At 47.4% G+C, this 18,935-nt stretch overlaps 5 protein-coding genes and 1 long non-coding RNA gene across 8 annotated transcripts; 3 read left to right on the forward strand and 3 right to left on the reverse strand.

The window, feature by feature from the left end:
- Nucleotides 1–6,926: 6,926 nt before the first annotated feature.
- Nucleotides 6,927–8,200, forward strand: LOC112348556 (aquaporin NIP6-1-like). Its single transcript, XM_024681329.1, has 5 exons — nt 6,927–7,112; nt 7,162–7,386; nt 7,443–7,637; nt 7,697–7,758; nt 7,812–8,200. Exons 1-5 carry the CDS (start codon nt 6,951–6,953, stop codon nt 8,005–8,007), a joined length of 840 nt encoding a protein of 279 aa, XP_024537097.1. The 5' UTR covers nt 6,927–6,950; the 3' UTR covers nt 8,008–8,200.
- A 215-nt stretch (nt 8,201–8,415) lies between these two features.
- Nucleotides 8,416–9,044, reverse strand: LOC112348558. The gene is made up of 4 exons (XR_002993100.1): nt 9,015–9,044; nt 8,888–8,962; nt 8,562–8,836; nt 8,416–8,506 (listed from the first exon to the last, which is right to left on the reverse strand). It is a non-coding gene; the product is annotated as an uncharacterized LOC112348558 (long non-coding RNA).
- A 52-nt stretch (nt 9,045–9,096) lies between these two features.
- LOC9648982 (probable aquaporin NIP5-1) lies at nt 9,097–10,471 on the forward strand. The gene is made up of 5 exons (XM_024681328.1): nt 9,097–9,435; nt 9,510–9,734; nt 9,795–9,989; nt 10,049–10,110; nt 10,175–10,471. The coding sequence occupies exons 1-5, from the start codon at nt 9,199–9,201 to the stop codon at nt 10,353–10,355; spliced, it is 900 nt and encodes a 299-aa protein (XP_024537096.1). The 5' UTR covers nt 9,097–9,198; the 3' UTR covers nt 10,356–10,471.
- LOC9648638 lies at nt 10,425–13,662 on the reverse strand. Of its 2 annotated transcripts, XM_024681326.1 has the most exons (21): nt 13,271–13,662; nt 13,156–13,218; nt 12,969–13,097; nt 12,842–12,922; nt 12,731–12,790; nt 12,576–12,680; nt 12,414–12,521; nt 12,324–12,362; nt 12,174–12,272; nt 11,997–12,130; nt 11,809–11,945; nt 11,638–11,753; nt 11,554–11,593; nt 11,407–11,498; nt 11,312–11,360; nt 11,187–11,257; nt 10,957–11,070; nt 10,816–10,901; nt 10,714–10,759; nt 10,590–10,664; nt 10,425–10,521 (listed from the first exon to the last, which is right to left on the reverse strand). In XM_024681326.1, the coding sequence occupies exons 1-20, from the start codon at nt 13,421–13,423 to the stop codon at nt 10,608–10,610; spliced, it is 1,779 nt and encodes a 592-aa protein (XP_024537094.1). In that variant the 5' UTR covers nt 13,424–13,662; the 3' UTR covers nt 10,425–10,521; nt 10,590–10,607. The 2 variants fall into 2 exon arrangements, with proteins under 2 accessions (XP_024537094.1, XP_002976447.1); XM_002976401.2 differs by lacking the exon at nt 10,425–10,521 and having other exon boundaries at nt 10,525–10,664.
- Nucleotides 13,663–14,392: 730 nt separating this feature from the next.
- LOC9648639 (probable pectinesterase 53) lies at nt 14,393–17,096 on the reverse strand. Of its 2 annotated transcripts, XM_024681327.1 has the most exons (6): nt 16,344–17,096; nt 16,110–16,281; nt 15,859–16,065; nt 15,555–15,802; nt 15,181–15,450; nt 14,393–15,125 (listed from the first exon to the last, which is right to left on the reverse strand). In XM_024681327.1, the coding sequence occupies exons 1-5, from the start codon at nt 16,700–16,702 to the stop codon at nt 15,213–15,215; spliced, it is 1,224 nt and encodes a 407-aa protein (XP_024537095.1). In that variant the 5' UTR covers nt 16,703–17,096; the 3' UTR covers nt 14,393–15,125; nt 15,181–15,212. The 2 variants fall into 2 exon arrangements, with proteins under 2 accessions (XP_024537095.1, XP_002976448.2); XM_002976402.2 differs by lacking the exon at nt 14,393–15,125 and having other exon boundaries at nt 15,167–15,450; nt 16,344–17,095.
- Nucleotides 17,097–17,128: 32 nt separating this feature from the next.
- LOC9648984 (probable calcium-binding protein CML49) lies at nt 17,129–18,601 on the forward strand. Its single transcript, XM_002976268.2, has 5 exons — nt 17,129–17,791; nt 17,861–17,907; nt 17,968–18,140; nt 18,216–18,234; nt 18,315–18,601. Exons 1-5 carry the CDS (start codon nt 17,296–17,298, stop codon nt 18,417–18,419), a joined length of 840 nt encoding a protein of 279 aa, XP_002976314.2. The 5' UTR covers nt 17,129–17,295; the 3' UTR covers nt 18,420–18,601.
- The last annotated feature ends 334 nt before the right edge of the window (nt 18,602–18,935 follow it).

Raw genomic sequence — 18,935 nt, forward strand, 5'->3', positions numbered from 1 at the left:
ATCTCCTTGTTGTTTTTGGTGCAACAAAGTAAGATTCTAAAATCTTCTTTAGTCTCTTTGGTTGTTAGCTTATTTGATCTTTAACAAATGCATGCTTGTAAAGAATGATCTATATAAAAATAAAGGCAAGTAAATAAAACCATACCAAAAATCAGTTTGCACCTAAAATAATACCTAATTTTGACTACATTATTTCCATAGGTATATTATGCAATACTATATACCCAAAAATTCTTACACTTTCAATATGTCATCAATAAAACCACTTTATCATTATGCTCAAATATAGACATATATGAGTTGCCATTCAACATTTCTAATTGTCCATATGATTTTGTTGTTATCTCTATGGTCTCAAATGTTTATCCCTGATTATAATGGTTGTGATATTTGATACGATCCTCAACCATTCTATCAAATTATCACACATGAAGTTACTGAGAGAAGAATTGCCACTCATTCACATTCCAATATCCTAGCTAGGAACAAACATCTTTCTAATGGTAAATGGTTTTAGGGTGAGTTGATTTGTTACACACCCAGGCACGAACAAAGTACTGCCATTGTGCTCGCACAGCCTCGACATGCACATTGGCAAACGCACTACAGGACTTAGGCCGGTTGCAATCCACAGGCTGCAGATCACTTCCCCGGTGCACAGCCAAAGTCGTGAAGTCCCAGGATGGTGAGGTCGTAGAAGTAGTCCATCTCTGGGAATCCAACAACCTACATTCCGCTGCACCTGCGCTCTCATCTTGACATAGGCTGGGGAGAACTGGGCCTTGACCACGCCCATGTTGCGGAGTCGTAGATGAAGCAGCATGGGCGTGGTCTTCTCTCCCCAAGCTCCAGTTCTCGCCAGCCCATGTCAGGATGACAGAGCAGTCCGACTTTGAAGCCATTCTTGTTGACAAACATGATTAAGCCCATATCACTGTCTTCTACCTTCCACTAAAGCGGTGGTAGTTTCGTCCACTCTTGGGTGAAAGGATTGCACACCACCAGGCGAAACACACCATCAGAGCTGGCCCGAGGCAAACGAGGCCCCCTGCAGAAGCAATGACTTCATCGACAGTCCCTGGAGCAATGGAACCCGTGACCGAACCCAGGGGAGGAGGCAATGCTCGTAGAGAAAAGACATAGCCATTACCCGCAAGGATTCCTTGTCCTGTTTTGGCACCAGCGGCGGCGAAACGATGGATTGCCCCGGATCAAGGACCTCCAGGACTTGCAAACACAAAGTGTGGCCAAGTCCACAAAGCTCAAAACTACCTCTAAGAGATCTTCTCGGTCACCGAGACGCACCGCCAGAGGCCCCTGCATCGTGAAAAACGATTCGCGAGAAGGGAGAACCCTTGCGAACGAAAAGGACGCGACACTGATTTCCAAGTTGTCTACGTGTCAATTCCATTCATTCCATCGCCGCAAATTTCTGAATGTTGCTTCGGGAGTGGGAGTTCCCATAGATCTTCAAGCATCAAACTACAAGCTCAATCACTATCTCTTCAATATTGTTTTGCAAATGTATCCCTCACCCGATTTGAGCAACACGCTCATTTCTCCTTCTCTGTCCAATGCCGAGAAAGGAGTTCTTCCATGATATCTCTTTCCACTGACATCCAATCCGCCACTACCACTACTGCCACCACTCGATCTACTACTACTCACTTCGATTTCACTCGATTTCCATTTGCTCCAAGTCGCGGCTCAAATGCAACAAGAAGATTGCTTCATCTTCGAGCAAGTTATTAAAGATCCCCAATCGAGCTGTGGACTTCCACCAACAAGTCATCCTCGTTGCATCTCGGCACCACCACTGCCACACCGTCAGAGGTGACGACGCCCATGTCATCCTCCTCCCTGACGGGCGATATCTCCCTCTTGCTGTTCTCCTCCCTCTCGTCTTCGGAATCCACGATCATCACGGGCGTCTCTTTCTGTGCCTGCTTCTACACCACATTGGCTACCTCGATCTTCCTCGAGAGAGGAAGACGACTGCTGCTGCTGCTTCCGGATCTTGCGCGAATTCTCTGCAACCGAGAGAGAAGAAGCTTGTGCCTCCCGTGATAATAAGTTCGCACTTTGGCACCACTTCAAAAACAGACATGCTTTGATGGTCTCACGAAATTGATGTTTGCAAAAGATATCGGGCCTCCTTGGGCGCCCTGGGTACCAAGCGCTATCCGGTAGGTCACGGTGGGGTTGACCATACCGACTTAGCACTACTGGGTCACCGACGAGGGGGGCCAAGTGGTCAAGAGTCAGCGACCCCATTTACTAAGCAACCCGAGGGATGCAAGCGCCCTTTCAGGCTCTCCCGGATTAACCCTTCTTGCAACTCCATTTCTTTTATACTGGTGTTTCGCTACTGCGCCTTGGCTAATGGGATAGGTTTTCAGCTTACATGTCACAACACCCGCATCTCCGGGATGACTAGGATTGTTGGTTGTCAGCCTGGCATTATCTACTAGCACCATTGGATGACTCCATTTTCCAGCCGACATTTCCACAACCTTTCGATGGATTTTCGACCCAGAAGATTCATCCACAAGCCCACATATGGCATGGAATGCTCCAGCTGACCAGCCGTCAACCAAGCAGTAGTAATGCTTGATCCCGGAGAGATCCTAAAGTCTGCGATCATGGACAAAAAATCTCGGCAACACAGCTCGAGCTGGCTCGCTGCAGCTGCTAGAATTGTCGTAAAGATGGTCTCGTCTGCCTTGAAAGCCAGCAAGATCATCTCTCGAAAGAGATCCAGTGCCTCGCTCACGCGTTCGTTCGACATAGACCGCGATGATCCTGCTTCTTTTCAAATCGCTCAAAGGCTGTTCTCGGGGATTGGATGTCACAGCGTTTATCTCTGGCATTTCGATGAAGATTTTCACTGCTTCCTTGAATAATCTGCAGCTGACCAGCGAGGAAAAGAGAGTGTTGTAAGACAACAGGCATGTGCTCAAAGAAATCTTTGCAGTGGTGGGGGTGCGTAGCAAGCGAGCATGGTGTTCCAGGAGACCATGTCCAAAAGCATCAAACACTGCTCGAGCTTTGTCGATCTTGGAGTGATCGGCGTATAAAACAATCATGTTGGTCCAGGCTGACAAGCAACTGGGATCGTCGAGTGTGGTTTCTTGCATGATCTGAAACGAACTCTCCCCATCTTGTACATGCCCAAACCGTGCAGATGCCTGAAGCATCACGCTCCAGGTGATTGAGCTTCGCTCTGGCATAATTGCAAACAGTTGCTTCGCATCCGCGTAAGTTTTCAACATAGTTGCCCAGGAAATCATGCTTCTTCCTATTGCAAGCAGGCATTGCATCAAAGGGATATTTCGCCACGGAGAAATCCCCAGCCTAGGCAAATGCCGAGATTATAGTGTTCTAGGCAGCTAGCGTTCTTGCACCAACGCTCTGGAACACACGTATTGCCACTGAGAACATAGCGAGGAATCACAGCCGTCCACGTGTACTCGTCGTGAGCGGACATGATTTGAAAGAGCTCCATGGCGTTACTGTAATGCCCGGTCTGGGCATATGCGCACATTCTGGAGTTCCACGACACCACGTTCCTGACGTGCATATTCTCGAACATACATTGCGCGAGATCCACAAGGCCGTTCTCGGCATACGCATTCATCATAGCCATCCACGCGACCACGTCCTTGGACGGCATCCTGTCAGACCCAGCAAGCGTCGTCCAGATGCCCTATCTGGGCATATGCCTAGAGAAGGATATTCCGGAGAAGGGATGCCAGCGAAGATGGAGAGGGTGTGCTCGAGGCTGCCACAGCGCGCATACATCGGTAGCGATCGTCGCGACATTGCGCGCAGCGTGCTGCGATCGAGGGTTTTGACATTGGCAATCCTGCGAAGGGAATCTTCTACTTGCTGCTCGTTTGTGCGAAAAGGAAGAGAGTCGTCCCCCTCACATTTGAATTTAGTCTCTGTGCCATGGGAAAAGAAGCGCGGTCGTGTCGCTGGAGCAGCAGCTGGAATTCGCAAGGAAGGGGCATGTTTGCGTCCAGGGATTGTTCTCCAGCGCCGAGATCAAGGTTCTCAGGCAGCGCGAGGAGGAAGAAATGCTCTTACAAACACCGCGTCTTGCCCGGGCATGGATTTGCGTAGCGTCCAAAGCGTCAAGCAAGCCAGAGCGTTGATCCAATTCAAGGTATATAATTTCTATAATTCTGTGGATAGAAGTTTTCGATCATCTTTTCTCTCTTGTTGTTCCAGGGGAATGACGAACTTGGTTTCATGCAAATGTTCCATCCCAACCGAAGAGCTTCTTCTCTGGACGAATTCGTGCTCCACCCCTCGAGTCTGCCAGGCCGCAGCGGAGCTCCTGGGATCAAACAGTGTCGATCGACAAGCTTTTCGTTTCCCTTCTTCTAAGGACAAACGTAAGAACTTTCGCTTGTACCAGGATTGTCTCTTCATCAAGCTCCCAGGATTCAGTGTTACGAAGTGTCACTCTGATCTCAACATGGTCCCGCTCGACACCTCCATTCCCCTGAATGGAGGGGAATCGAATGGATTCCCCTCCATTCACTGCAAAAGGCTTCAAATTTTCGCTCTTGTCACAGCCTAGATTCCAGCTTCTCTCGGACGACGACTTCCTATGCTGCGGAAACCACCAGCTAGAAACAAATTGCGAACATTCATAGCGGAAGAAAAACTATGGAAATTGCCTTTCCTTGCCTTTAGTAAATATGGCCAGAGACAAACGCTCAACCTGTGCGGCACGGGGACTCTCCATTTGCAATGAAAAACCGTGAAGAATATAAATTTGTAATACTGAGAAGAGGTGCCAGTCAGTTGCTTTGACAGAAGTGTGGAACCATAGCTTGAGAGCCGAAAACAAAAAATCAATAAACAAAAGTTTATGTTTTGATCTTGATATCTGTAAAAATCCCAGTTGGTCGGGATGTCTAGTCGTGGGAAAAATTCAGTCCCATGATACAGCTACTTATACATAACAAAATACGTGCTTGTATTTGAGGAGGAGGAGGTACGGATGGAAAATGTTAGCACTCAAAAGGAAGAGCACTTAGGGTGTAGAAGACTGAATGGATTAGATTCAGCCTCAAATAAGCGGTTTATATGCTTTATTATTATTATTACCTAGGTATGTATATCCAAATATATATTTACAGACTTTATATATTTAATTAATAAAATAAAAATATTATTTAGTTGTTTTTATTATTTTCTAGTTCCTAATTATGACTCCAAAATATTGATTACTTAATACTTATCCTGAATAAATGTTTTTAAACTTTCAAAAGCAGATTTTCTTCCAAATGTTTCTGCCTACCACAAGCTTGGGCTTAGACATCTAAGGCAGCTCAGGCGCAAGTCAAACATAGACTTGCAATGAACAGTTGTAGCAGCAGTTGCAAGCATGCTTGGTATATGGCAACCTTCTTTGAAACTAAAAACAAGTGACAAAAGTGAAGAAAAAAATAACCTGACGTATACGTTATTCTTATAGACCAAAGGGTCCAACACTAGAAAATTTTGTAATAGCATCCTACAGCTGCTTAGAAGTTTCTGAAGTTTCTTTTCAGATTATCCCGTCCATTTAAGTACTTCTCAAAACCTGAAAAGGTAGTAACATTGTAGATCAGAACTTCATAACAAATCTCAACACATCAACCACGGCATAGATCCATTCAAGCTCTGTTAAAACCATAACATGGATGGGTAATATGCTCCAGATTCAACAAACCACGATAAGGAAGAAAAATAAATCATCAAAAGAAAGTGTGTTATGAGGGAACAGATGCTGATTGGAGTTCATTCAACTCCAGTGAAACGTCGAAGTGTAACATCCCTTTTAGTCAAAAGTTTCAATTCGTTTTTCATACACCTTATTCACATTTTATTCAGATGTAGATTACCAGTTCTCTTTGATACAGTCGAACGTGCACACAGCCAGTGGAGAAGACAAGATGATCAAATAGCAAAGAATGGAACAGTATCATTAGAGAAAACTCCCAAGGAATTCATACCATTTGAAATATTCCGATAGATCGCCTTGTTTTTGTTCTCTCCTGGGAAGGAGGAATGCAACTCTACCATCAGACTCACGTGTTCAAATCTTTGGCTTGATGTACTGTATAGATACCAAGGAAATCATACGATTCTACTACAAGATTCAGAAATCCCCGGCTTGTATTAACCAGTATTTGATTCTCTTCTGTAAGTTGAAAGCTATCACTTTCACAGCCCAAATTCAACGAGCTTATATTCCAAAACCATGCTATAAAACAAAAAAATGCGTCACTCTTCGTGATGGTATATGAGGTAATCCGCGTGATGAGAGAAAAAAAATTCTGGAAGTTTAGCTCGTTAGATTCGAGAACAACAAAATGATTTTGCTGAGTAGGAAAGCATGTTTCTGTTACCATTTTCCGTGGCGGCCGGGATTGGACGGCGGGTCAAGGGAGCCGATCAAATCTTCCTTGTTTGCTTGCGTGGTGATCTTGGTAGAGGTAGCAGTCTCCTGAGATTTGGTCCCCGGATGATTCACTCGGGTCCCTCCCTTCGCTTTAGAACTTTTCACAGGGGATCAAAGATTTATGCCCCCCACCTCGTGTCGACGACTTTCGGCCTTGCGTTTGTCATCTACTGAGTAGCAGCATCTCGCAAGCGATTGCTTAGTCTTCGTTAGTCGGTCTGTTCACCTGACGAATGCGAATTAGTAACTGCACAAGACGTACCTTGACACCGACAGTTCACTGTGCCGCTACGAGGTCAACACCTTGGAACTTCATACCTCTCGGAGCTCTCCTGGTATAAATACTTGACACTTCCTTCCACTCGAGATCAGTATCTTAAAGCTCCTTGGTTGTCTCCGCCCCTCTTCTCGGAAAAGTTGGCAGCTCCTGTCCTGAAGCAAGCTCGTCCCTTGTTTGGTCACAATAGCGTCGTCTCTGTATACCAGACTTATGGAGGGCGGTAGCGCTGCTACACAGCAGGAGAGGACCTCCAGCGTCGACTGGAGAAACCAACAGCAGAACAAGTGCTTCCCCATCGAGTGCTTGCCCGAAGATGGAGCCTTCAATGCACCTCTCACTGGACTTCCTCCTGTTCCCTCCCTCATTAAGAAGGTGATTTCTTGTTGGCATCCTTGCCCTGGCTCAGTTCTTTCTTTTCCAGCTGCTGTCCGAGTTCCTGGGAACTTTTATCCTGATCTTCGCAGCGGCCGGAACTGCGATCATGAACGAGAAATCCCACGGAGCTCTTGGAGTCCACGGCCTGGCTGGAGGAGCGGGTATCACGGTCATGGTCGTCATCTTTGCAACCGGGCACATCTCCGGAGCTCACATCAATCCTGCTGTAACTGTCGCATTTGCTACCTATCGCCATTTTCCATGGTTCCAGGTTTGACTTGTTGTATAGTTGATGGAGCTTTGATTAAGTTTTCCCGTGCCCCGCAGGTCCCGCTTTATATAATCACTCAAGTGGTGGCCACCATCTGTGCTGCCTTCGTTCTCAAAGGCGTCTATCACCCGGATCTCAGTGGCGGCTGCACGGTTCCAGTCGGTCCGATATGGCAGAACTTTCTGTTTGAGACTATCCTGACTGCCATGATGATGTTCGTGGTCACAGCAGTTGCTACCGATTCCAGAGCTGTACGTTTTAACGTTGGTTTTGCTTTTCTTCTCGTCTCTTACGTTGATCTTGATCACAGGTTGGAGAGTTGGCTGGTATTGCTGTCGGAGCAACAGTTTATCTGAACAATCTCATTGCAGCGTGAGTCGTTTTCAGTAGCTCGCTAGCTTTTAGTTACCTGAAATTTTGGCCAGGCTGATTTCCGGAGCGTCCATGAACCCGGTTCGTAGCTTGGGTCCCGCCATCGCTGCGAACAACTTTCATGGCTTTTGGATTTATATTGTTGGTCCTTTCCTCGGCGCTCAGATTGGTGCTGCCGCCTACACTCTGATCCGTTTCAAGGACCTGGAACCACAGCAGCTCCAGCAGCGCCGAAGCTTCAAGAAGTGAGAGCAGAAGCAGGGAAGAATGTACAAAGCTATTTGTGTGCTGTTTGTGCTCAATAACTTCGGATGAAATAAGCGAGGAAAACAAGAAAGCAAACAAGAAAGCAATCACGAATCATGTGGATTGATGTGTGTGGTATGTACTACAGAAGACATTTTCAAGTGTGCATAATTCAAATCCTAAAGAAAAGAAAAAACCGAGTCAAAAGCGATATACAGTTGTTGACACGATTTAATATAAGTCTGCAAACAGCAATGTGGAGGCTTCCAACGGAATTGGTAAAGGACCAAAAAAGCATGGCATGGATAATCAAAGAGAAGGCACCAAGCATGACGCAGAGACAAACAAAACGTCTTTTTAAGGCTAGCCGGGGAAAAACAAAGCTAGCAACCCATGTCTTTTGTACTTGCCTGTAGCCCGATGGTGTAGGAAGAATTGTCCCGAGTGGTGTCCATAGGTGCATGACTTTGGATCAACACGATCAACAGTCCTGACATTCCCCCTGTTCGGCACACACTATAAACATCAGTTTAACATCCGCTTAACTTCTACCTTACCGCAGCTAACTTGCACAAAAGACCACACTGCTTCATGGCTCTATAGTTCCTTTTGGTTGTCCTAAGATGGAAGTGTTCCAAGACTCGTCATCCGAGTGACCTCCAAATGCGTTTCGAAATAGCAAGCTAGCGTGGACGGACGGCCGAATGGTACGGCTGTCGCATTGCAGGGAAGGCAAGATGCTTGCTCCTCGTCTCTCATTTCCGGAAAGAAGGCTTGCTTCCACTGTCTTCTCCGTAGGGACAGTAGGGGGCTACGTCTCCCACATTCGAATCTGTACAAAAGAGATATAGACGGACTAAGGAAGAAAAATAAGAATGAGTACCGTGTATCATGGTTGCGTTGTTAGAATCACCATATCAAACGATCCGATCTCGCAAAGAGATTTTGATCTCAGGCCCTGTACACGAATTAAAAAAGTTAAAATGCACAGACGAGAGCAGCTTTCTTACTACAGTTTAGCGTAGGGACCTCCAAAGATTATGAAAAGCACGCTCGTAGCTATATAAACCGTGCCATGTTGCCAAAGTAGTGTGTGCTTGAGTGCCTTAGCACTTAGTTTCTCGAAGCTATAGCCATTTCCTCCTTTCTTTGCTGGACCTTCCTGTAATCCATCAACATCCGCCAGTGAGCAGCATGGCCGAGCAGCAGCGAGAAGCCGAGCAAGCTGCTGCAAATCCTTTACCTTTCCATGCTGCTGCTGCTGCAATCGCCGAGAGAACTTCGAGCGTGGATAAACGTGTTCAGGGCCGGACGTCGAGTGTTGACCACAGGAATGCCGCTCACAAGTGCTTCCCGCTGGAGCTCGTCGAGGAAGGGCGCTTTGACGACGAGCCAACAGGATACTCCACCGGTTACTCGCTGCTCAAGAAGGTTGATTGCCAGCACAATTCCGTCCCTCTAACTTTGCTTGGTTTTCTCGAAACTGACATCCATCCAAAGTGCAGATCGCTTCTGAGTTCCTCGGCACCTTCATTCTCATCTTTGCAGCCGCAGGCACAGCCATCATGAACGAGAAATCTCACGGCGCGCTGGGAATCCAGGGACTCGCAGGCGGAGCCGGCATCACGGTCATGATTGTCATCTTTGCAACCGGCCACATCTCAGGAGCTCACATCAACCCGGCAGTCACTCTTGCTTTTGCCACTTTCCGCCACTTCCCGTGGATTCAGGTTCTTCCACCGACCATTCCTTCAAGCTTGCTCCGAGTCTGACTTAACTTGCGTCTTCAGGTGCCTTTGTATATCGCAGCTCAAGTGACAGCCTCCATCTCGGCATCCTTTCTTCTCAAGGGGATCTACCATCCCGATTTGGCCGGCGGTGTCACTGTTCCTGCTGGTACTCATTGGCAGTCATTCCTCTTCGAGATCATTCTCACTGCCATCATGATGTTCGTCGTCACCTCAGTGGCCACTGACACCCGTGCTGTACGTGTTTCTTTATCTTCGCTTGTCAAGCTTCATCTTCCGCTGGATTCTCTTCACAGGTCGGGGAGTTGGCCGGGATCGCTGTTGGCGCAACGGTTTTCCTCAACAATCTTATCGCCGGGTAAGCGAATCGTCGCGCTCGGATAATCTTGCACTGTGCTCAAACAGTTGCCTTGTACTGACAGCCTGATCTCTGGAGCTTCGATGAACCCGTGCCGCTCGTTAGGCCCCGCGATTGCTGCTAACAACTTCAAAGGCTTCTGGATCTACGTAATTGGTCCGCTTATCGGCACCCAGCTCGGGGCAGCAGCATACACTGCCATCAGATTCAAGGAGCTGGAACGTCCCAAAAGCTTCAGAAGATGAACAGGAATGCCACTACTGTACGTGAAGGTTAGTGAGGATGAATGTAAGTCCTGTACCTGTAAATCCATATGTAAAATGCTGGTCCCAGTTGACCTCAATAGTTTGGTTTCTGATCACAGCTTACAGCTAAGAGTGTGTCATTCTCAACATTAATAAAACAAGGAAACTGTGCTTGAAAATGACGAATGATTCATTTTTCACTATGTATGATACAGCTCATTTCATAAAACATACCGTATATCTGGAGGGCAACTAGCCGGCCTTCTTGCCAAACCAGCTCTTTGATCTCACTCTCTTACCCTCCAGTGCCTGCAAAACAGCTGATCAAGTTAAAGGCAAATGGAGACAATGAACATACCATTTGCTTGAAACGCCTTAAAGTAAGTACCGCACGATCGCGAAGCCTACAGGTCGGCGATGAAACTTTACATCAACAAGTCGCCCATCTAAGTAGTCTTACCGATTATCTTTGAAAGTCAGCATGTGCTCTTTCCCATCGCTGCTTATTATTGCGCACTGAATAAACTGTCCCAAAATGACCCGCACCTGCACGATATAACAGTCACAAAACCAGTCGACAATTTCGGAAACACCTGCTTACATTAACGTCTGAAGTGTAACTTTCCTTAACCAACCGTACGCCGTTTCGTATTATTTGATAGCTCAAACGTTTGGTTATCAAAGTTCCAGGTTCCCAGTCTTCAGTTCCGTCCTCCTGAAACATTAGGTACCACTCGGAGATCAAAGATGGACACGGACTTATGCAGGAAAACTGCTCATAGTGCATCTAGCTATGTTCATGGTGCATTCAGAAAAGAAATGTGAACAGACCATAACCGTCACATCGAACTGAGCCTGAGCAGCCGCAATATGAACATTGATTTGATCGTCCATGGTTGCATCTGCATACCAGCGGCATTCACAACCACAACAATTCCTTCACTGTAAAGCCTTACCGCATTTGATTATGTTTTGATTGTTTGCAAACTCAATCACTTCCTCTCCCTGCAAAGAGAACTTATTAAAACCACGATGATAATGCAAGGTTTACCTTCCGTCCTCGATCATCCATAGGACAACATTGTATTGCGATAAAGGTTTCACAATCATCAGCACTTAGAGTGTATTCGGTTTGAGACGCGCCTAGAAAAACAATGATAATAGCATGGAAGCTGAGGTGTATACAAAAAGAACGTACCATCAATGTCCTCGGCACCATCTTTGTAATACCGTATCCACTGCAAAAAAGCTTGGTAAATCCGTACTACAGGTTAATTCAAACCTGAAAATTGCAAAGAGCAGTTCCGTTGATGGAATGGCCACAAACAGTCAGTTTGCTTCCCAGCACTGCATCTCCCACAATTCGCAGGCCAGCAACAGCAGGCAAAGGATCTTCTTCTGCAGGTGAAACATCGTCAGCAATAGTATTTCGCGTTTAAGTTTGACAAAACACCTGCGTGGTTAGGCTCCTCAGGTAATGATGGCAAATGTGGAGAACGTTTATGATCGTAATTGGTCCTGATGTCTGGATCATCACCCTCAATAGAATGGAAATTTTCGTGTAAATCTGTATTGTGCTTAGGAACCATTCTGTTTTCCGGAACTTAGCAAAGTTATCAAATGCGAAATAAGCACACTTACTCTTGCATATGCATATACTCGGGAGTACCAACAGATCGCGTCGTGTTGACGTTCAAAGAGGAAGGCGATGTAGGCCTTTGAATTTGAGGATAAATACTTTGAGGCACAAGTTCTAGTCCCCGCCCATTCTGCAGCTACTGCAGGAGGTAATTCACAAAACTAAAAATCGAGCCTTACAGGCGAGGGAGGAGCAAATCGAGGGGGTGATTGTACATTGGACGGAGACGGTGGCGTATACAACCATGGCCTGTAGAAACCTGGCTCTTTGATTCTTCTCTGCAAAACTAGCCTAGTAAGGAGGTTTCAGGTTCAATGACTTCAACCAACCTCATCGTTTACTCTGGACTTCAAATGTTGCACCAATGCCTGTACATCACACATATACAGCTTTACCATCTATGTCCAAGAATTCCTTACTTTCACAGAGACGACAATTGATTGCGCATCTGTAGCTGGATGCAAATCAAACTCCTCCAGAAGTGGCAACAGCGACGTCACAAGAAAGTTTCTTTCTTGTCCTAGAGCCTGCTCAATATCAGTTCAATAAACATTAATAAAAGAAGAAAGAACGTTTTTTACTTGATTATCATAAGCAAGCTTCATATTTTTCTCAGCAAGCTCTTCACGAATCGTCAAGGCTTTTGACGTTGCATCGGCGACAGATTGCTGCTCCCGATAGTAGAACTGTAAAAAAAATAAAATAAAGTAGAGTATCACCGACGGAAAGCACTAACCACTTGTAGTTCTGCCATTTTTCTTTCCAAACTAGTGTTCTCAGCAAGAAGTTGTGTTTCCTGTGCACGAGAAGAGTTAGCCAGACAGCGGATAATAGCAAGAGGGAGTACCCTTATAGTGGCCTCATAGAGTTTGCTCCGAAGCTGACGGACTTCCTCCTCGTGCGTCCTCGTCGAAGCCAGTGTCATGTCCTGCCAATTAAATGGGATATAATACACGAATAAATTCGACAGCTACCGGTCTGAATGGAGGCACAGCATCCGACTTAACGTCCGCCCCATTTTCTGCGTTCGTGTTCCCATTTGCAGGAACGCGTTCTTGCGAGATTGTTTCCTCCTCTGGCTTTCGCGAGGCAGCATTTTTCTTCTGCAAATGGAAGATGATTTACCTGGTTTGGAGGACAAGGTAAAGGAGGGTAACTTACCAGAGTTGCAATTTCATGCTGGGCGCTCTGTAGAGCAGTACGCAGGTGATTCGCCTCGGCAACCTTAACAATTCAGTCAGATGTGTGAAAGAGAGAAAAAATGTTAAAATTCTACCTTCTCCGTAAGTGCAATTTCGGCCTTTGCGAGAAGGTCATAGACTTCTACGGGATCCCTGAATCCATTCTCAAGCTCTGTCCCACCATTAGCATGCGCCTGATTCCCATGGAAGCGTCCAGCACTGTCGGTGTATCTAATAGCGGCTTGCATTCTTCCGATAAAATCCCTGCGAGAATTCTACGCCCCTACATGCCGCGCCAAAGCTCAAGCCCTAGGAGACAGAGCTTCAGATCCACCTGATTTCGATCCAAATCGCGAGAGCGCGGCCGATCGTGAGCTGCTGCTGCTGGGAGAAATCGCCTCCGGCACGAAATCGCGATCGCTGGCCACCCCGCATTGCTCCAAGGCGCTCTGGCCAGACCTCCAAAAATGCAATACGAAATAAAAACCCTATCATAAGAACACAGTGACGACCTTGACGTCCGCGCCGCCCTTCAACACGGCATTTTCCACGTCGTTCAGTCCACGTCATTAGTTAACATTAAAAGCGATGGCTTTCGTTTAATCCAACGGCAGTAAGATATGCGCTCGAATATTCCACCACAAATATAGAATAATGTCGAATATCCACCACGAAGCTTTACACAAGGAGGAGCGAGAAAGCGGGCGAAGGAAAAAATATACCTAGCTTGTTCTGGGCGGGAAATGGCGATGGCGGGGTATAAAATGGGGCGCCATGGATGGAGATCTCACAGCGAGAGCGATGGATCAAGGAGTGCAATCGCGCTTGCAGGTAGAGATTATCAGCAATTCGGCCGGGTCGAGCAGCGTCGGCGTGGATCTCCAGGTCAGGAACTCGCAGCGATTCCCCGTTCACGTCATGGACATCGAGGTGCTGATCGAGGAGCCCGGCCGCGAGGAGCGTGAGCGCAAGGCCGCGAGCGCCAAGCTCGATCACTCGTGCATCGTCCAGCCGCGCTCCTCCAAGCTCGTCAAGATCCCGCTCGCGAGCTTAATCCGGCCCAGCGCCACGCCGGTGCCGTACATGCTCCGGGCCAATGTGGCCATGAAGGACCGGGTGCACGGCGCGTACCAGGTGAGTACGGAACGCGTACGGCAGATGTTCTTCAAGGACGCCGCTGACAAGAAGGTCAAGGCCGTGGAGAGAAAGCACTTGGATGGAGGCATCGAAGGGATTCACGTATGGACCAACTTTCCAAAGGAGGTGGTGGTGGCTTTCGACTTCCAAGTGAAAAACTCCAACTTTCTGCCGCTCAAGCTCCTCCACGCCGATTTCTCCGTCACGAGTGATGGCACGAAGATCCTGGAGACCAAAGTCGTCCACAACACGAGCATCCCAGGGAAGTCGTCGGCTAGAATCAAGATGAAGCTTTCGATCCCGCTCAAGATCATACGTGACAGCTTCCCCGGTGGGCTCCCTTCGTCCGTTCTTCCAGTCCAGATGGACATCTCCTTCTGGTTCAAGGAGACTTTCTACGGCCTCTACAAGATCGATGCTCGCAAGACGGGCGTGCTGGTCGTGCCCGAGGCGCCGGCGATCGCGATCCACAAGGTGGTGTTCACTTTCGACGAGGATAACAAGCCGGTTGCGAGATTGGAGCTGCTGGTTTCCAACGCGAATGTCTTTGATCTGGAGCTCAAGAGCCTGGAGTACCAAGCCGTGTCGAAGGAGACAGGATCGACGCTCATGCTCGCGAAGTTTAGAGACGATGACGCCGTCATTGTCCCCGAAGGAGGAAAGGTTACCATCTGGGCTCTTGCGAAGCCTGGGACGCACGAATTTGGATCGGTGCTGTGGAAGCTCTACAAAGGCGAGCAGGACTACGTCGTAAAAACTTCGCTGGAGACCGAAACCGAGTTGTATGGCAAGATTGTTTTCCAGAGCTAGCTCCTGGTCTCGGAAGAAGGACGAAGAAAATCAGAACTCAAATGTGTATAACTTCTACCTTGGTCGATTGATTGTAAATATTTCCGGTGACTAGAGCTCGTCATTGTCATCGTGCTCGTAATTCAGCACCCCCAACTCTTGTGTTGTTGCTGCTGAAATTTTCTCCTCGCTCGATGCCATGAGCTCTGGTATCCATTCATCTCCATCGATGAAAAGCGGGCTCAAGTAAGGATAAGCTTGCCAATCCGAAAGAGAGTGAGACCAGTTCGCTCGTTTTCTCCTGTTGGATCCCAAGCCAGAGCACTCGTATTCGCCATAAACAACCGTCCTGCAAAGAGCTCAAGCCAGTGAGCAAGGAAAAAATTCGAAACAAAGCAACGAAAGAAGTCCAGAAGAAGAAAAAACGAATAGAGAAAGGTTGCGTGAACTTACAAAGTTCTGCCCGAGTCTCCCCAGTCGTCCCATCCAACCGGATGGACGATGCTGTCCATGGAAGTGTACGCAAAGATTACTCTGGAGAACGGACCCCACGCTCGTCCCAAGAGAACGTTTCCAGTCCCCGTGATACTACAGTTGACGAACGAAAAAGCCGAGGCTTCCGACCACTTTAGTCGTCGCTGAGCAGTGATCGACCCCGAGACTTTCTTCGATGGCTTTGCAACTGAGTGGAGTTCACAGTTCTGAGAAACACGCAGAAAACTCTGAAGGAGCTCAAGCTTTTTTGAAAAAGAAGTACCTCGTAGAGAGATCGTCCACTCCCACAGATGAAATCGATGGATCCCTCGATGAAGCATTCCTTGAAGTAGTGTCGGCCTTGGTCGTCGAATAGAGTGTCTTGGAAGCCATAAAAGCCGCAGCCATAGAACGCTGCTCGGTCGGATGAAACTCTCAGAGCAACGGCTTGAGCTCCTTGAACTCCAACTCCTGGTCCTGGAGAAGTGTTCTACGCTGGAATACGTTAGTAGATGGAACATCTCGCTGCCTTACCAGAAAACTCAAGTTCTTGGCAACAAAATCTGCTGCTTCCACGCTCACACTTGCACTGCTGTATGTTCTGCCGCTAGAATTTGCGGTGTCGTTCCAGGCTATGGCTGTGAGGTCCATTCCTTGTCCCTGCAAAGTAATATACGGCTTGCTATGTGGGATCAACACCTTTTCCCTGGATCCAAACAAAGAGAACGATGACAGAAACCTTGCAGCGAGATTCAGAAACTTTCTTACGTGAATGTTCCATTGTTAATATAGATATGAACTGGAACTTGGTTGTAGTCGGGAACAGCGTCGATCGCATCCTGGACTGTGCGGAAATCTCCAAATCCTTTTTGATCTACAATAAAAACAACCGGTGAAGCCTCACGATCGTCACAACTGCTAGTGATATCTAAAGTGAAAGGAAGAGTCAGAGAAGCTGGCTCTGGAGAAAACAGGCATTGGAAGGCACACATAGCCATGGCGGCGCCATAGATTCTAGGAGCTGTGTGAGAGCGCAAAAGCACGAAGACATGCAAAAGCAGCCACGCAACAGCAGAAAGAACAACACCAACAACGAGTTGTTTGGTTTTTCTCGAAGCTCGAGTCATAGCGAGATGGATTAGAGCCGCAGGAATTTAACTCGAGAAGAATGTCACCAGGCTTGCTGCTTAATACGAAGAGAACTCTTCTGGAACAACTGAAGAACCATCTCTACGAAAGTAAGGACGCAAACAATCAATGAAGGAAGAAATGCCTTACAAGCAATGCAAAGAATTTTAGCAGGAAGAATGGAGGCCAAGTCTGGAAAACAAAACAAATCCATTGCTCAAAGGTTTCTAGCGAAGAATCGAAGAATGGAATCGAACGGCACAATTAGAATGCAAAATTCCGCTAGAGTTTCTTACAATCATAAGAATTTCTTGCAAGCAACCATGGAATGGGAATGGCGAGGTTTCGTTTATGCAAAGCAAAGCCCTGTAGCTACTACCACTAAAGAAAGAATGCTGGCATCGCGATCTCATACCTGGAAGGAGCGACCATCATGGATGGAACGCGCGTCGACACGCCACGGCGAGACGCGTCAAATTCCCCATTCTAATAGCAAATAGGGCTCTACAACTAGGGTTTTACATTGGAGGAAATATTTTGCGGTACTCCGGTGATCGATCGATCGATCGCGTGCCGTGCCAGGTTTGTAGCGATGTCGCATTCCGGAGGAGGATACTCGAGCGCGCCATCGGCGCCACCGGCGCCTTCATCGCCCTATCAATCATGGCAGCCGGGGCAATCCACAGCCTACTCGTCATCGCCATACGCGCAGCCTCCGTCGGCCTCGCCAGCTCCTCCTTATGCATCTCCATACTCGTCTGGATCTGGAGCTGCTCCATCCTATGGGGGCGCCGCGCCGACGCCTCCCTATGGAGGACCTCCATCGGCTCCTTGGGCTCAGCCTCCATCGGGCTACCCATACGGCTATCCACAGCAGCCTCCACAGTCGGGCTACGGCCAATTCGGGGCGCAATTCCCTCCTGGGACCGATCCGGAGATCGTTCGCGCTTTCCAGGGTGCCGATCGCGATGGCAGTGGGACGATCGATGATATGGAGCTCCAGACGGCGCTCTCGGCTGGGCAGCCTTTCAGCTTGCGGACGGTCCATCTCATGCTCCACCAGTTTGCCAACAATGCGAAGAGAATCGGTAAAGTCTTTTTCTTGTGCTTTTCTTTTTTACTTTTGGGACTGAGTGGAAGCTTCGATCGTTTTCCAGGACCAACGGAGTTTGCGACGCTCTGGAAGGCTCTAAGAGACTGGAGAGTAAGCACTAACCTTAATTCTATAGTATGATTGATATGAAACTTTGCCTGTGATTTCCAGGGAACTTTCGAGCGGTTTGATAGAGATCGCAGCGGGAGAATAGAGACCGGAGAACTTAGAGACGCGCTGTTGAGCCTCGGATATGCAGTCCCACCATCGGTACTGCAAATTCTAGTCTCAAAGCACGATAAGACTGGGCAAGCCCGCGGCCTAGATTATGACAACTTTGTCGAGTAAGCTGTTTTCCTTTTGTTTCGTGCTCGTGTGCGTTAACTAACGCTCTGCTCATTGTTTCCTCTCTTATACAGGTGTGGCTTGGTTGTAAAGGTGAGTTCATCAATTCATCGTTTTATTTTCTTTCTTTTGTTGTTTTGGTGACACTGACAAGTTCCTACCGTGCAATGCAGGGACTCACGGAGAAGTTCAAGGAGAAGGATGTGAAGCTCACGGGCTCGGCCACGCTAAGCTACGAGGCGTTCATGCTTATGGTTTTGCCTTTCATCGTTGCCTAGAGATATTAGTCTCTTGTTAGATTACTCATCGTGTTTGTATGTTCGTTTGCAAAGTATTGGAACCAGGCAGTAGTGAAAGCGAAAGAAGACGTACGTGTTCTATCGCTCGAAAAGACTTGCCACTGTATAATCAGGTACTCACAAACGACTAATTCAAGTGGCTCATCCAATTTGTCAACTAAGTGCATTTGTGTTTTTATGGAAACTTTGCCATAGCTTTGGTGTTTACAGTCAGTGGACTGACTAAAATTTGAGGTTTCTGCAGGACAAACTCTGCAACACTCCGATTTTTCAAGTGTTTCAAAGACACGAACTTCGGCCTTGACAACCTACAAAATTTCCAACACGGTAAGACACGCCTAGACTATGACAAGGTTCCTGCTTAAGTCTTAAGATCGATTTGTCAATTAATTGGCAAGTTCCGTGTTCTTCCTTCTTTCTTCTTTTGCATCTACAGGTGTAAGGCCAGTTCTTCAGTTTATCGTTTTGTCCAGCAGCAACTTGGCGATGATGCTA

This window comes from Selaginella moellendorffii, unplaced genomic scaffold (assembly GCF_000143415.4).
Source record: "Selaginella moellendorffii unplaced genomic scaffold, v1.0 SELMOscaffold_30, whole genome shotgun sequence".
Taxonomy (NCBI): Eukaryota; Viridiplantae; Streptophyta; class Lycopodiopsida; order Selaginellales; family Selaginellaceae; genus Selaginella; species Selaginella moellendorffii.

Bases quoted from the DNA above. Each gene is read 5' to 3' on its own strand.
- LOC9648639 (XM_024681327.1), bottom strand. From the start codon at position 16,702: ATGACTCGAGCTTCGAGAAAAACCAAACAACTCGTTGTTGGTGTTGTT. The intron at 16,066-16,109 runs GTAAGGCAGCGA...ATTCCAGCGTAG, and splicing joins CCAAGAACTTGAGTTTTCTG to AACACTTCTCCAGGACCAGG. The intron at 15,451-15,554 runs GTAAGTTCACGC...AGCTCTTTGCAG, and splicing joins GGAGACTCGGGCAGAACTTT to GACGGTTGTTTATGGCGAAT.
- LOC9648984 (XM_002976268.2), top strand. From the start codon at position 17,296: ATGTCGCATTCCGGAGGAGGATACTCGAGCGCGCCATCGGCGCCACCG. The intron at 17,792-17,860 runs GTAAAGTCTTTT...ATCGTTTTCCAG, and splicing joins CAACAATGCGAAGAGAATCG to GACCAACGGAGTTTGCGACG. The intron at 17,908-17,967 runs GTAAGCACTAAC...TGTGATTTCCAG, and splicing joins AGGCTCTAAGAGACTGGAGA to GGAACTTTCGAGCGGTTTGA.
- LOC9648982 (XM_024681328.1), top strand. From the start codon at position 9,199: ATGGCCGAGCAGCAGCGAGAAGCCGAGCAAGCTGCTGCAAATCCTTTA. The intron at 9,735-9,794 runs GTTCTTCCACCG...TTGCGTCTTCAG, and splicing joins GCCACTTCCCGTGGATTCAG to GTGCCTTTGTATATCGCAGC. The intron at 9,990-10,048 runs GTACGTGTTTCT...TTCTCTTCACAG, and splicing joins TGGCCACTGACACCCGTGCT to GTCGGGGAGTTGGCCGGGAT.
- LOC9648638 (XM_024681326.1), bottom strand. From the start codon at position 13,423: ATGCAAGCCGCTATTAGATACACCGACAGTGCTGGACGCTTCCATGGG. The intron at 11,946-11,996 runs GTAAGTGTGCTT...TCCGGAAAACAG, and splicing joins GAGTATATGCATATGCAAGA to AATGGTTCCTAAGCACAATA. The intron at 11,258-11,311 runs GTAAGGCTTTAC...GCTGGTATGCAG, and splicing joins TCAAAACATAATCAAATGCG to ATGCAACCATGGACGATCAA.
- LOC112348556 (XM_024681329.1), top strand. From the start codon at position 6,951: ATGGAGGGCGGTAGCGCTGCTACACAGCAGGAGAGGACCTCCAGCGTC. The intron at 7,387-7,442 runs GTTTGACTTGTT...CGTGCCCCGCAG, and splicing joins GCCATTTTCCATGGTTCCAG to GTCCCGCTTTATATAATCAC. The intron at 7,638-7,696 runs GTACGTTTTAAC...TCTTGATCACAG, and splicing joins TTGCTACCGATTCCAGAGCT to GTTGGAGAGTTGGCTGGTAT.